General features: G+C 38.5%; 1 protein-coding gene across 1 annotated transcript; it reads left to right on the top strand.

Moving 5' to 3' along the window:
* The first annotated feature begins 813 nt into the window (after positions 1-813).
* Positions 814-5770, top strand: med10 (mediator complex subunit 10). Its single transcript, XM_038299790.1, has 4 exons — positions 814-1081; positions 1168-1251; positions 2103-2205; positions 5457-5770. The coding sequence occupies exons 1-4, from the start codon at positions 960-962 to the stop codon at positions 5550-5552; spliced, it is 405 nt and encodes a 134-aa protein (XP_038155718.1). The 5' UTR covers positions 814-959; the 3' UTR covers positions 5553-5770.
* Positions 5771-13388: the final 7618 nt, after the last annotated feature.

The raw sequence follows: 13388 nt of genomic DNA, 5'->3' as shown, positions 1-13388 counted from the left end.
ACTGACTTAACCTGTAAACATTTGCAAGTCATATTTAACTAGGAAAAGAACCAGAAGGCATAGAAACCATCTACAAAACAGTTATCTGGTTATTACACTCTCACAAATTATTTCAGCAAAATTTTAAGTTTAAATTTTATTTTTAGATCATTTTAACTTAATCCTATAAAATAAACCTTACATGAAGCATAGTCATTAGCGTAATATAGCTTATTTATTGAAAGTACATAATTGTCAGGTAAATGTATTTAGAATTGATAAAGTATACTTACTAAAAATTCATACTAATTAGTGTATTTATTTCAAATACATAAAGTTAATTTTTTATTGCATAAGATTCAGGTTATTTTTATGCAATTTAAATAATGAAACACTATTTAGAATTAAAATGCTCTACTTTGAGTAAGGCTACTTTATTAATACTATACTTAAATAAGCTTTATTATACTAATAGATAAGCATCTAATAAGCTTATTTTATAGGTTTATGCAAACTTAATCTAAAAAATTTTAAATGGAAATTTCATCTTAAAATCTTAAAATTTGAGTGAAATATTTATGAGTGTAGGCTAGAATAGTTTTATAAATATGAATACAGAGACTCTAGTACCATTTAATATTTTATATTATTTTTATCTTTTATAAAATATCTTAAAAATGCTTTTTTATTTACTTTAATGTTGAATTGCCTTCCGAAACCTATACAAGAACAGCTTTTTCCGAAACAGCACGACACTTTACGACAATAGGATGATCTGTTACTGCTAGTTTTCATGGTAACGTGGCTACGTCACAGTAAACTATTGGAGCGCGTTGGCTGGTTGTAGGCCGTAAAGTGAAACGGTATTCCGGGGTTTTTGTAGTGAAAGCGGCTCCTAGTAAATAGCTATCATTTATCGGATGGATTTTCGATACGTTGCTGTAATAAAAGCATTATTTGGGTGAACAAAAAGATTAAAAATGGCTGAAAAGTTTGATAATCTTGAGGAGCACCTGGAGAAATTTATCGAGAACATTCGACAGCTGGGAATCATCGTCAGTGACTTCCAGCCGAGTAGCCAGGCGGTTCTGAACCAGAAACTGTGAGTTAGCTTTTATTAGCTACATGCTCTGAGAGCCCCACGGTAGAACCGTGTGCATTAAATCGCTCTGTTGACTCATTTTTCAGGAACTTCATGATATCTGGGCTACAAGACATCGACAAGTGCCAAAAGCAGCTTAATGACATCAACGTCCCCCTGGAGGTGTTTGAGTGAGTCCTGCTGCATGATGGGAGCTTATTTTGGCTGCAGTTTGCTTCACATGATCCCTCAGCTACTCGGATAATTTTCTTTCTGCCTTTACTCCCCTGCGGCTATCACAAATGCTACTATATCTAGCAACGCCGAACTCCATAGCATAATTAATCGATTTGAGATCATTATCGTATTTAGGAGTGCTTGTTGATTCCGTATGGGTTATAATCACAGTATTTACCTCTTATGCCTGTAGGTAAAAATTCGGCATCTGCATTTATAAACATTTCCTGAAATAAGGTCATAGATCAAGAACATTTAAAGCTATACTTCTCAGATCCTTCCTCCCAGCAGCTGTAAGGCTTTATAACCACCACTGTTGCCAACAACCTCTATAAGTTGTTACATTCATGCTGAGTTTTGCACAGTTTCTGTCTTAGATAAATAATACTGCTGTCATTTTGCACAGCTCCGATGTTGCTGCTATTCTGAAATATCCATTACTGTAAAAATGTCCCTAACTTTATATTGGTTATTCATTCTCCAGGTGATCAGTTTTATATTGTTATAACACTTTACAGTACAGTATTTTATTCGTTTATTTTTATCTTCACTATTATGTTATTTTTATACACTTTTCCAAGGTCCATATTTGTGTGACCACTTCCTTTGTGGTGTGACCATAAAGGGATTTTCTATTCTATTCTATTCTATTCTATTCTATTCTATTCTATTCTATTCTATTCTATTCTATTCTTAATGTAGAATTTGGGGATATGGTACTGGAAAAAACTACACATTAAGTTTGTGCTTTATCTGTAAAATGCCTCATCATGACCTGCTCCTGTTTAACTGCGTCATTTTGAAGGTACATCGACCAAGGACGAAACCCTCAGCTGTACACTAAGGAATGTCTGGAAAGAGCCTTGGCAAGGAACGAGCAGGTCAAAGGAAAGATAGACACTATGACGGTGAGAGATTATCACCGGGAATCTCACATTACTGAGAAGCTTCCCATTCAGTCTGAATGGAAAGTTTATTCACAGATTTATTGCAGTTTGTTTATGTTTAGCATAATCCATATATAAAGGGGTCTGAAGCATCCAAGCTAAGGGTTTATACTAACTTGAGGAAAGCCTGTAAAAGGTATGAACACCCTTATAAATTTTTAACAGGAGAAATTTAGCCACATGTTGGTGTCCTTGTTTCGGGATGATTTCAGCAAACACTCTTATTCTGCATTTATTAAATTTGTTTTAAGTTCTAGCAGGATTTGTTCCTTGTCTCCTCGTTTAAACAGGAGCAGTAAACATAATGACGATTTGACTGAATAATTTATATAAATTTCATATTAATGCCATTTTCTTTTTCTTTACTGTTCCATTTTTTAAAGATGGTTAACTTCTAAAATAACTTCAGTGAGCATAGTGCAAAATAAAAAAAACAAAACAACTAAAAGGTTAATATTTTATTTACCAGATCTTAAACATCTAATCTTCAGCATTGAATAATGATACTTATGACTATATTTGAGATGGATAAAACACAGTTTAATAGTAACATACGCAGTTATAGATAGTACAATGCATGCAATACATACAAATGTAAAGCGGTATTTTTAAGACTACATCCACTTTATACTCATTAGGTTTGTGGAAGATGGTGTTTAGTTTGCTCTGCTTGCACTTTATTCACAAAATCAAACAATAGAATACATTTTTTTATTTAAAACAAGTGTCAGCTAAAAATCACTCTTAATGTGATGGAAACAGGCTCTAGATTAACAGAAACATGTCTAACAACGGAACTAAAACCAACATGGAGTAGAACCTCTCAATCAGTGAGCTTTTCATAATGGTGGTGTATTTTGAGAAATAATTACCAAAAGTATCTCAAAATCAGTCACAGATCTGCCTGTATTTTAACCGGGCTTTTAAATTAAATTATTTGGCATGCTAGCAACTTGCTTGGGCTTCTGGTGGCACAACTCTCATATCTCCATGGCTCTGGGTTCCAGTTATCAGTGTATTTAGTCTACCTTTCTTCCTGGTGCTTCTTTAAAAGAGGCTTCCTAGTAGGATGACTGTCATGCAGACCAGTTTGATCCAGTTTGCGGACCGTTATGTATAGAACCTGTCATATTAAACTACTAAATAATCTACTCCTTCATAATATAGTTAGGTTTCAGCTACGATTTTTGTTAACAAATATACAAAGCATGTTTTTGGGAGGAAACTTGCTAATTGATGTTATCCACGTACTGTTTTAGTTATGGATTACAGAAAATAAACTATCAATCTAAACTTTTAAGACTAATTGTTTTTGTTCAAAAAGTTTTGAAAAAATATATTTTTCTGCATCCATTGCTCCTCTAAAAAACAAACATCTACAGGTGCTGGTCATAAAATTAGAATATCATGAAAAAGTAGATTGATTTCAGTAATTCCATTTAAAAAGTGAAACTTGTATATTATATTCATACATTACATACAAACTCATATATTTCAGATGTTTATTTTGTTTAATTTTGATGATTACAAATGACAACAAATGAAAATCTCAAATTCATCATATCAGAAAATTAGAATATTACTGAAGACCAATAAAAACAAAGGATTTATAGAAATGTTGGCCAACTGAAAAGTATGAACATGAAAAGTATGAGCATGTACAGCACTCAGTATTTAGTTGGGCCTCCTTTGGCCTGTATTACTGCAGCAATGCGGCGTGGCATGGAGTCGATCAGTCTGTGGCACTGCTCAGGTGTTATGATAGCCCAGGTTGCTCTAATAGTGGCTTTTAGCTCTTCTGAATTGTTGGGTCTGGTGTATTGCATCTTCTTCTTCACAATACCCCATAGATTTTCTATGGGGTTAAGGTCAGGAGAGTTTGCTGGCCAATTAAGAACAGGGATACCATGGTCCTTCAACCAGGTACTGGTAGATTTGGCACTTTGTGCAGGTGCCAAGTCCTGTTGGAAAATGAAATCTGCATCTCCAAAAAGTTGGTCAGCTGCAGGAAGCATGAAGTGCTCTAAAACTTCCTGGTATGTGGCTGCGTTGACCCTGGACCTCAGAAAACACAATGGACCAACACCAGCAGATGACATGGCACCCCAAACCATCACTGACTGTGGAAACTTTACACTGGACTTCAAGCAACGTGGATGAAGTGCCTCTCTTCTTTTCCTCCAGACTCTGGGACCTTGATTTCCAAAGGAAATGCAAAATTTACTTTCATCAGAGAACATGACTTTGGACCACTCACCAGCAGTCCAGTCCTGTTTCTCTTTAGCCCAGGCAAGACGCTTCTGACGCTGTCTGTGGTTCAAGAGTGGCTTGACACAAGGAATGCGACAGCAGAAACCCATGTCTTTCATACGTCTGTGTGTGGTGGTTCTTGAAGCACTCACTCCAGCTGCAGTCTACTCTTTGTGAATCTCCCCCACATTTTTGAAGGGGTTTTGTTTCACAATCCTCTCCAGGGTGCGGTTATCTCTCTTGCTTGTACACTTTTTTCGACCACATCTTTTCCTTCCCTTCGCCTCTCTATTAATGTGCTTGGACACTGAGCTCTGTGAACAGCCAGCCTCTTTAGCGATGACCTTTTGTGTCTTGCCCTCCTTGTGCAAGGTGTCGATGGTCGTCTTTTGGACAACTGTCAAGTCAGCAGTCTTCCCCATGATTGTGTAGCCTATAGAACTAGACTGAAAGACCATTTAAAGGCTTTTGCAGGTGGTTTGAGTTAATTAGCTGATTAGAGTGTGGCACCAGGGGCCATCAATTTTGAACCTTTTCACAATATTCTAATTTTCTGATATGATGAATTTGAGATTTTCATTTGTTGTCATTTGTAATCATCAAAATTAAACAAAATAAACATCTGAAATATATGAGTTTGTATGTAATGTATGAATATAATATACAAGTTTCACTTTTTAAATGGAATTACTGAAATCAATCTACTTTTTCATGATATTCTAATTTTATGACCAGCACCTGTATATAATCTTAAAATGTATCTAATATTCCTGACTATAAATGGATGGAAATGTTTCCATTCAGCTGTTTCTATCTTCACTCTAAAAATATTGCAGTGTTTATGTGTCACTATCACATGGAATTAGTTTATTTATCTCTAAACTAATTTACAGCAGTAGAAGTCTTAAAGCCTTCCAAAATCTAAACAAAAATCCCATTTTCTATTTTTTTGTCATTTGCAGAAATTCAAGAGTCTCTTGATTTCTGAGCTCAGCAAAGTGTTCCCTGAGGAAATGGCCAAATACAAAGAGAAACGTGGAGAAGACGGGCCTTCCTAGTGACTACAGCACAGCGCCACCCCCTGACCAACGACCTGTGACCCCTGCTGGATGGAAAGTCTAAATGGAGTTCAAACAAGCTGTATGTTCGGTTGCAGCAAGCATGTGATACCTGCTTTTTATTTCTCCTCAAGGTTGTATGTCAGAGCTGCCAATCACCCCCTTCCTGTACAGTGAAACTTATTTAAATCATTCTTGTTGGTGGAAACTAAAGTACCTTTTTTTTTTTTTTTTTTTTTTTTTTTTTTTTTTTTTTTTAATGCCCTGAATAACTTTTCTTCAACTTTTTGAGATTTACGGAGAGAAATGTTTCAAGGCTAGTTTCTAATAAAGTATTAGGAAATAGACTCCATCAGGGTGCACAAAACATATATTTATACCTGTACTTTTTATAATGCTTCTTTATCATGTTGCAAATTTAAAGGATTTTTGTTTTTTTATCATGCTCAGGTTTCTAAGGGCCATGGAATGGAAATTTTGACAATAACTTTGTGCCTCAGAGTGCAATGTGTCGCTTGTTTATATTGTAATGTTTGTTAATAAATCAATTTTTTTGTATCTGCGAACAGAGTCATTTATATATATCTTTTTCTTTTGTTTGCTTTGAAATCCATTGGAAAAATTTGTTTCGGTTAAATAGAAGTTAATCTTAAAAGAATGTAGCTGGATTAAAGAAAAAGTACAACAATACTTGAAAGATTAATTGTGGCTTTTGTTTTATATAAATGACAGAAATGTGAGGATTACGTGCATTTCTACATATTATGCAGCCTTTAAAAAATGTCTGATAAGAGGAACAAATAATTAAATATAGTTACCTAGCAACACATCAGTGAAATGACAAATCCATGAAGTGTTATTACTGGATTGTTTTGAAACTGTAGATACGTAGCAGTCAATGCAAAATATTCTGAACTGGTTGATTACAGTTTTATGTAAGGCAATAATGTTTTAAAAATGTAATCATGGTTGATGGTTTATAAACTTCAACAGGTTCATCAGCTCTGTTAATGAGTTACACAGATCAGATGTTAACGGCTGAACCCCAAACCGGCCCCAAAACACAAACCCTCCGTTTGCGCGTTCTTGCGGAGGGTCAGCCGTCCCAAATGGGCGGATTTAGGAAATTTGGGGCCATAGGCAAAGAAAAGCAGGGGGCCCTCTGAATTGAGAAGACGACACATAAAACAGACCTATTATTAGGGATGGGAATCGAAAACCGGTTCCTGTTAAGAACCGGTTCCGTATTTTCCGATTCCATGGCATCGTTTGGCAGCTCGCTGAATGATTCTTTTTTCGATTCCCGCAGCACCAGAGCCTAGAGCGCTGGCTCTGGGGAGCACGACTTACGCCACGTTTTTTTCCGTAAGTTACGCAAGTTACGCAAGTTGGAAGAACTATTCGAGGAGGAAGACAGCGAGCTGCGGTCACTTTGTGAATCAAAGCCCCGTCTTTCCTTAGCCCAGAGGGTAGATCAGGAAATCCAGCTCTATAAAAGCTTGCCCTCCATCCCCTGCAGGGATAGCGCCACACTGTGGTGGTGGAACAAGCAAGATACGCTGCCCTTGCTATCTGGACTGGCTGAAAACTACCTCTGTGTGCAGGCTTCCTCCACCCCATCTCCACGGCTGGAGACACCATAAGCCCTGAAAGATCCCGTATCCTTCCAGAAAAAACAGATATGCTCATCTTTCTGCAAAAGAACTGTTAATTTTCCCTACTACTGTTTTATAATTAGTATTTTTTGTTATTTAAAATAGGTTATTATCCCATCATTTGTTATTAGACATCGTTGGTTATTAAGTTTGTTCTTGTATTTATTTTTCATTTAAACACAGATGTTACTCCAGTTTCACATTTCCTGTGGACATCTTGATCTTGTTAAGTTTGTAAGATTGTGCAATAGTTAAGTAAACAAAGTTGATGCTGATAATCAAACTGTTTGTTCTCCTTTTCCCCCCAAATTGGAATTGAAAAAAGAATCGATAAAGAATCGAATCGTTTCATAGAATTGAAAAGGGAATCGGAATCGTGAAAATCTTTTCAATTCCCAACCCTACCTATTATACAGATACAGAAATCTTAATAGCATAGACATCCATTATTTGTTCTATGTTTTGTCCCTCTTTTCTTGTCCCTTTCTTATTGTTTTCCTCTATGTTTTGTTCTCAGCTGACTTTTCATGCTGCCTCAAAAGGAATGAAATATTTTTTCCAAGTACAAAGCTCACTTAGCTGATTGCTCCTTCTTGTGTTTCCAAAAAGGCGAGGGAAAAAGTAAATAATACGGTCCTCCTTTTTACTGTAGACAAGCCATGATCTGCTTATCTGTTCTCCAGTTTTCACTTGTTTGAAATAATAGTTTCATGAATCATGCCAGCAGACAGGATAGGAGAGCAGGAGGCGCGGTTACCAATCTACTTGCTCTGGAGAGCAGAGTTTGGTGCTTTTATATGTTGTCTTTAGTAGCAGAAAAAAGTCGCTAGATTTGATGCTAGGCACTGTTTTGAAATAAAAGTGCTAGAGGGGTCTGAAAAGTTGCTAAATATAGCAACAAAAGCGCTAAGTTGGCAACACTGCTCTTCGCACCGTTTGTTTTCATATGGTTTGCTGCTGTCTGTTTGGACCTTTCTGAACATGTGCAGCAAATGGACTGATCCAATGTAGTGGACACTGAAGGGGGGCTGATGGCATTTAAACAAAAGGATTTTTATCACAAACATAATTAATGTGCGCAAATAAGGAATAGTTGTATTAACCGTACATGTAAACAGTTCTATTGGGCTGCCAGGAACTTGGGGCTGTAGGCAACTGCCTAGTGTTGCTAAACTTTAGATCCCCCCCAGCCCCCCCATCCAAAACCACATATCGGGCAGGGCAAGTGGACCATTCAGCCCTTAAATGGCGAGTGTGCATCAGTGCAGGCTACATCGCTGCATCAGTGCAGCGATTAAGGCCCCGTCCACACGAAGCCGAACCCTGGCCTAAACGCACAAATTTTTCACCAAACCAGCCTCTCATCCATACGAAGCCGGCGTTTTGGGGGTCTGTAAACAATCTTTTTTTTATTAAGCCTTCAGAGTGGGAAGATTCTGAAACGCCATTTTCGCGTTTCCATTTATAAGCTCTAACCGCATTTTTTTTTTTTTTTACACGCATGCGTCATAGCGTACCTCTAAACACGCATGCGCGACACAGTATCACAACAACAATGGCGTCGTACTGTGTTGAATGCTTGCTGCTCATGCTACTCACCCTGCTGTCGGGCTTACAACAGAATCTTCTTCTTCTGGAATATCTCCAGGAAGAACAGAGCAATATCGACGACATAGTTCAGCACCTGAATTTGACTGAACCACGAAAATGGACCCGCAGGGCAACCATGTATAAATATTAGTGCGCATGCCCAACATTTCGCCTATTTTTGCTTTGGCACCACAGTGCCACTTACACGCCTGGCATACATTTTGCAGCGTTTTCATGCATTCGTGTGGACGATCACATTTATTTTACGTCTCCGTCTTTACGACAAACGTCCTGGAAAATATTAGCGTTTCGTGTTTGTTTTGACTTCATGTAGACGGGGCCTAAGTGGCGGAGGAAACATATGCATCCAAATGCAAGTTCCCCTGATTTCCTTCAGCTTCATTACACTTACAATCAAAAGTTGGGGGGAAAAAAAAAAAAAAAAAGTGACTTATCACCAAATGGGAGCTCCCCTTTGAAATAGTTTTATTTCACTGGATCGATTTATTTAAATAAATTTTGATCTCATGTTAACCTGGGTCAAAGAGCTACAGCCACGCTATACAGTGTCACTGTGTTGCCATAGGAACGACTGCTTGCCCTTTCTGTTGAAGGGAAGAGGCTGTCCCATTTATGTTTATATACCCCCCATGTACAATCCAGGCGCCCTCCACAGCTCTAAGGGAGACTTGATAGTTAAGCGTTAGTGGTTGGGGGGCGGTTTGGGATTCAGCCGAAGATGTTGCCCTTCCCCTACCTGTTGCTGTGTACTGCTGGTTAACTGGCTGATAGAAAGTCCCTACAACTATGTGGAACTAATGTAGAAATGATTTCTCTTTAAACTTCAAACAATAACTCTTATTAGATCAAAACAAAAAATCAATTATAACTTTAAGCTATTAATACCCTTTGTGTGCTACTGTGAGACTACTGGAAGGTGCTTATATGATAATATAAAATTAATTACCTTTCAAATTTCCTACTTTGAATTAAATTCTCTTTGAATACATTTAAAAGAGTTTTATAAATTGTATAATCTTTAACTTAACACTGTACGACAAGCTGTGTAAATGATTTAAGAAAATATCTAAGCTGCTTTTCAATGAATAAAGGCACAGATCTGTCTTTGTACCGGTGATGTCTGTGGGATTCTTCAGCTCAGGTCGCAACTTGTGTGAAATTATATCCGGGGTTTAGGAGTCTGCAACACCGAAGCACAGAGGGACACACACACGAGAGATAGAGAAGTCTGCGTCATTCCAGCCCGGTGTGCCTCCACCTTAAAGGATTAACCACAGCGTCACCTTCACCTGATCCCTGAGGCTCGATACTCTGAGACAAGAGCAGGAGGAGGTGAAAAATGAGCCCTGTTATTGGTAGGTTATGAACAGTGTCCCTTATTCACATTCCAAACACAAACCTTGTTATCTGATTTCATGCGATAGACCAACACAAAGTCATACAGCAATGGGAAGAGATGCATGCTTTTCTGTATATAAAGAAAATAAAAAAAACTGTGGTGCAGTACATATAAAGACTTTTATTTGTAGGCTCTGAAATGCGACCCAGTCCAGATATTCATGGGTCACCTAATAGGAAAATGAAGCCAACCTTTGTGTCATCAGAGAGGTCTGATAGAGATTATTTGCAAAAACAAAGAAAGATGTTTATCTGGCCTAAGCCAGATTGATTCCCATCCACAATGAACCTTTTGCTCCACTGAATAGCAGTCTGCAGATACACCAGAGCAGCCCTGTTTGTTTTTCTGGTTGACGTCATACAACTCATTTCTTTTCTTTGGTTTGAAACATATCCGTATTTGAGGCTAATGCATCTATTAGCTTCTGGCAAGATGTCATTTTTGGAGTTTGTGAATTCACAAATCTCACAACAATTCATCTTGCTTGACAGATGCGACTTGAATGCAAACCTGCCTACGGTCATAAACCTGATATGACGGTCAAATAAGATGATGGCTGTTTGAATAAGCAGTAAAATGGACACTAGAAGAACAGAGCTTTTTCAGTCAGAGTTTTGTCCAGATCCAGCAGATCCTTCACAGCCATCAGCAATTACAGCAACTTATGAGTTAGAACAACTTTCAATTCCCTCATGGGATTAATTATCTTTTAATTCAAATTAAACTCAGTTGAAGCCTCTTATTACTCTGGAGGAGCTGCAGAGTTTCCCAGTTTAACGTCACGTCTATCAGGGGTTTAAAATGTAAAGTGGTTTTAAAAAGAGCTGAAAGATGGCCGCTCACACTGAGCCTAGGGCCGTTTCTCAATATGCGTTCTTGAGCGTTTTCGTGTGCTCTTGTACTCGTGACACGTCATCAGCCTCAGCCCGAGTACCGTTCCAATTCTCGAGAACGCCAGATCGAGAACGCACCAAATCCCCGGATGTTGTTCTCGCCCCGCCCTCTTTATCGAGCATGCATCAGAGCAGACTTGTGCGTTCTTCAGACTGACCGCTTCCCCAGAATGCCCCGCGGCTTGATTCGAGACAGCGCTCACAGTGGTAAGTTAAACATTCCCTTTTCTGCTGCTGTTGTTCTTCAAAAGTACGTTTTGAAATCGTTTGATGCGATAACATTATACATTTAAGCCTTCCTGTGTGGCCTGTTTACAGAGTTAGTGCGAAATAAAAAAAAAAGTCTGACGTTGAGCGTACCAGAGTGACCAGCAGACCTCCGAGGGTAACTGCAGCCAGGGCTAATGTTACCCCGTCTGTAGTGCACTTCTCTCGGTCTAGTTATGTGTGAACTACCGCTCGTTCTGACGGCGGTTTTTTGCTTTAATTCGGCCAAACGTCCATTTGTTTTGTGTTTATCTGACTCAGGTCATTTTTTAAATGTTTTTTAAGCTTTAGAAATTAAAAATATTGTTTTCAAAATGTTTTGTGTAGGGAATAAATAGTTTTGACTGTTAAAGAAATGCTAAAGAACGTTGCATGTGATGACGTCATGAGTACGCTTCTGTTCCAATAAACATTTGCGCTTGCGTGCTCGCGTTCTTCTAAGTCCGATCTTCCTGCGTTCTCGCCAAGAACGGACTTGACGAGAAAACGACTACGTACTCGCGTTCTCGTGAATTGAGAAACAGCCTAGTTCTGCTGGAGGTTTCTTCCCATCAAAAGGGAGATTTTCCTCCCCACTGTCGCTACAAACATGCTCGGTGTGAGGGATTGCCTTCGAGTCAACAAGTCGATGTAATCAACTGGTTTTCCTTAGATAGAAAACTTGAAATTAATTTGACTGTATGATCTGGTTGAATTGTAAAGTGCCTTGAGAAGATGTGTTGTGAATTGGAGCTATATAAATAAACTGAATTGAATTGAAAGGCACTCATGGAGTTTGACATAAATTCATTTTAAAAAGCTCCGTGTGCCTGAAAAGTAGCAGAACAAATTACTGCCAACATAAAATAAGGTAGGGGCAGCATTGGACACTATGAATCCATCTATAAGGTTTATCTTTGCATATTTTTTTTTTGCTTGACCATGTTAGAACCTTCAGAAAAGTAAACTTCTTATCATCGATCCATAACTGGTACTTCTGTAATGATGAAAACAGTTGCTGTTTTTACCCCAAGCACGTCGAGCATCATCGATTGGCCGTCAGCCGCCTGCCTGCGTTCCTCTGCTATTCACTTCTCTCTTATTTTTGTTTTACCCTTTTGGCCTTGCTTTCAGGACTCTGGATGACAGGCATCCTAACTGCATCAGCAGCAGCAGCAGCAGTCAAGGGCGCTCTTTCACTCCAGTAACAAGCCAATTCACAGAGATCAGATACTAAATTAAATAGCGCTTTTATATCATCCAACTTTTCTATTGCTGGGTGACACCGTGTGGGTGAACATTACTTCGTGATGTTTTACTCAGCAGTGAGGAGGAAAAGGAAGAGGCAGTGAGTATTGTGCTGCATTGATGCCTTCGTATGCAGCGCTGAGGTGTGCTGGATGACTCATCCAAAGAGTCTTTCACCTCATCTGTCCTTCTCACAAACAACCCCTTCTGTAACCCTCCATCCCTTAGACTTTTTCCTTTTCCTTACAGGGGAGCCAAGATGTACCCTGAAGGATGTGAGTGGGGTTCATTGAAGTGACTCATACATAGGAGGCTCCTTGTCCCTTACCATTAGCCCTGATTCTCTCTGGATGTATTGGTCCTTTGATAGAGGAGTTCATGAAAAACAGAGGGGGGTAAATACTGGCAGAGCCTGCAATATTTCATTTTTCTTTGCAAGAGGAGCCCACTGTTCTCCTGTTTAATGGAAAGGGGGCACTAAGAGAAATTCATTTTTTTTTCCAAACAAAGGCAGGTATCACTCTGGATGTGAGTGTTTGGTGGAGTGTCGGGTGGCATGATGCTCCGCAGGTCCTAAATACTTAATTTACTTCTCTGAAAACGCGGAAATAGGTCAGGGAGAGAACTGAAACGATGAGTGTGCTTGCTGAAAGAGAAGCATTACCTCCATCCCTTTTTTCCACATTGTTAATATGCACTGTCAAAACTATTCACCCCCTTCAAACTACTTCTGTGCATTACATCTGCTATTGTTTGAGGGGATTATGCTTTTTTTTTTTTTTTT

Source organism: Cyprinodon tularosa, unplaced genomic scaffold (genome assembly GCF_016077235.1).
Source record: "Cyprinodon tularosa strain WSP-4 unplaced genomic scaffold, ASM1607723v1 ctg435, whole genome shotgun sequence".
NCBI lineage: Eukaryota > Metazoa > Chordata > Actinopteri > Cyprinodontiformes > Cyprinodontidae > Cyprinodon > Cyprinodon tularosa.
The sequence above is the reverse complement of the archived record's forward strand: the minus strand, read 5'-3'. Positions and strand labels throughout refer to the sequence as shown.

Bases quoted from the DNA above. Each gene is read 5' to 3' on its own strand.
- med10 (XM_038299790.1), top strand. From the start codon at position 960: ATGGCTGAAAAGTTTGATAATCTTGAGGAGCACCTGGAGAAATTTATC. The intron at 1,252-2,102 runs GTGAGTCCTGCT...GTCATTTTGAAG, and splicing joins GTCCCCCTGGAGGTGTTTGA to GTACATCGACCAAGGACGAA. The intron at 2,206-5,456 runs GTGAGAGATTAT...TGTCATTTGCAG, and splicing joins GAAAGATAGACACTATGACG to AAATTCAAGAGTCTCTTGAT.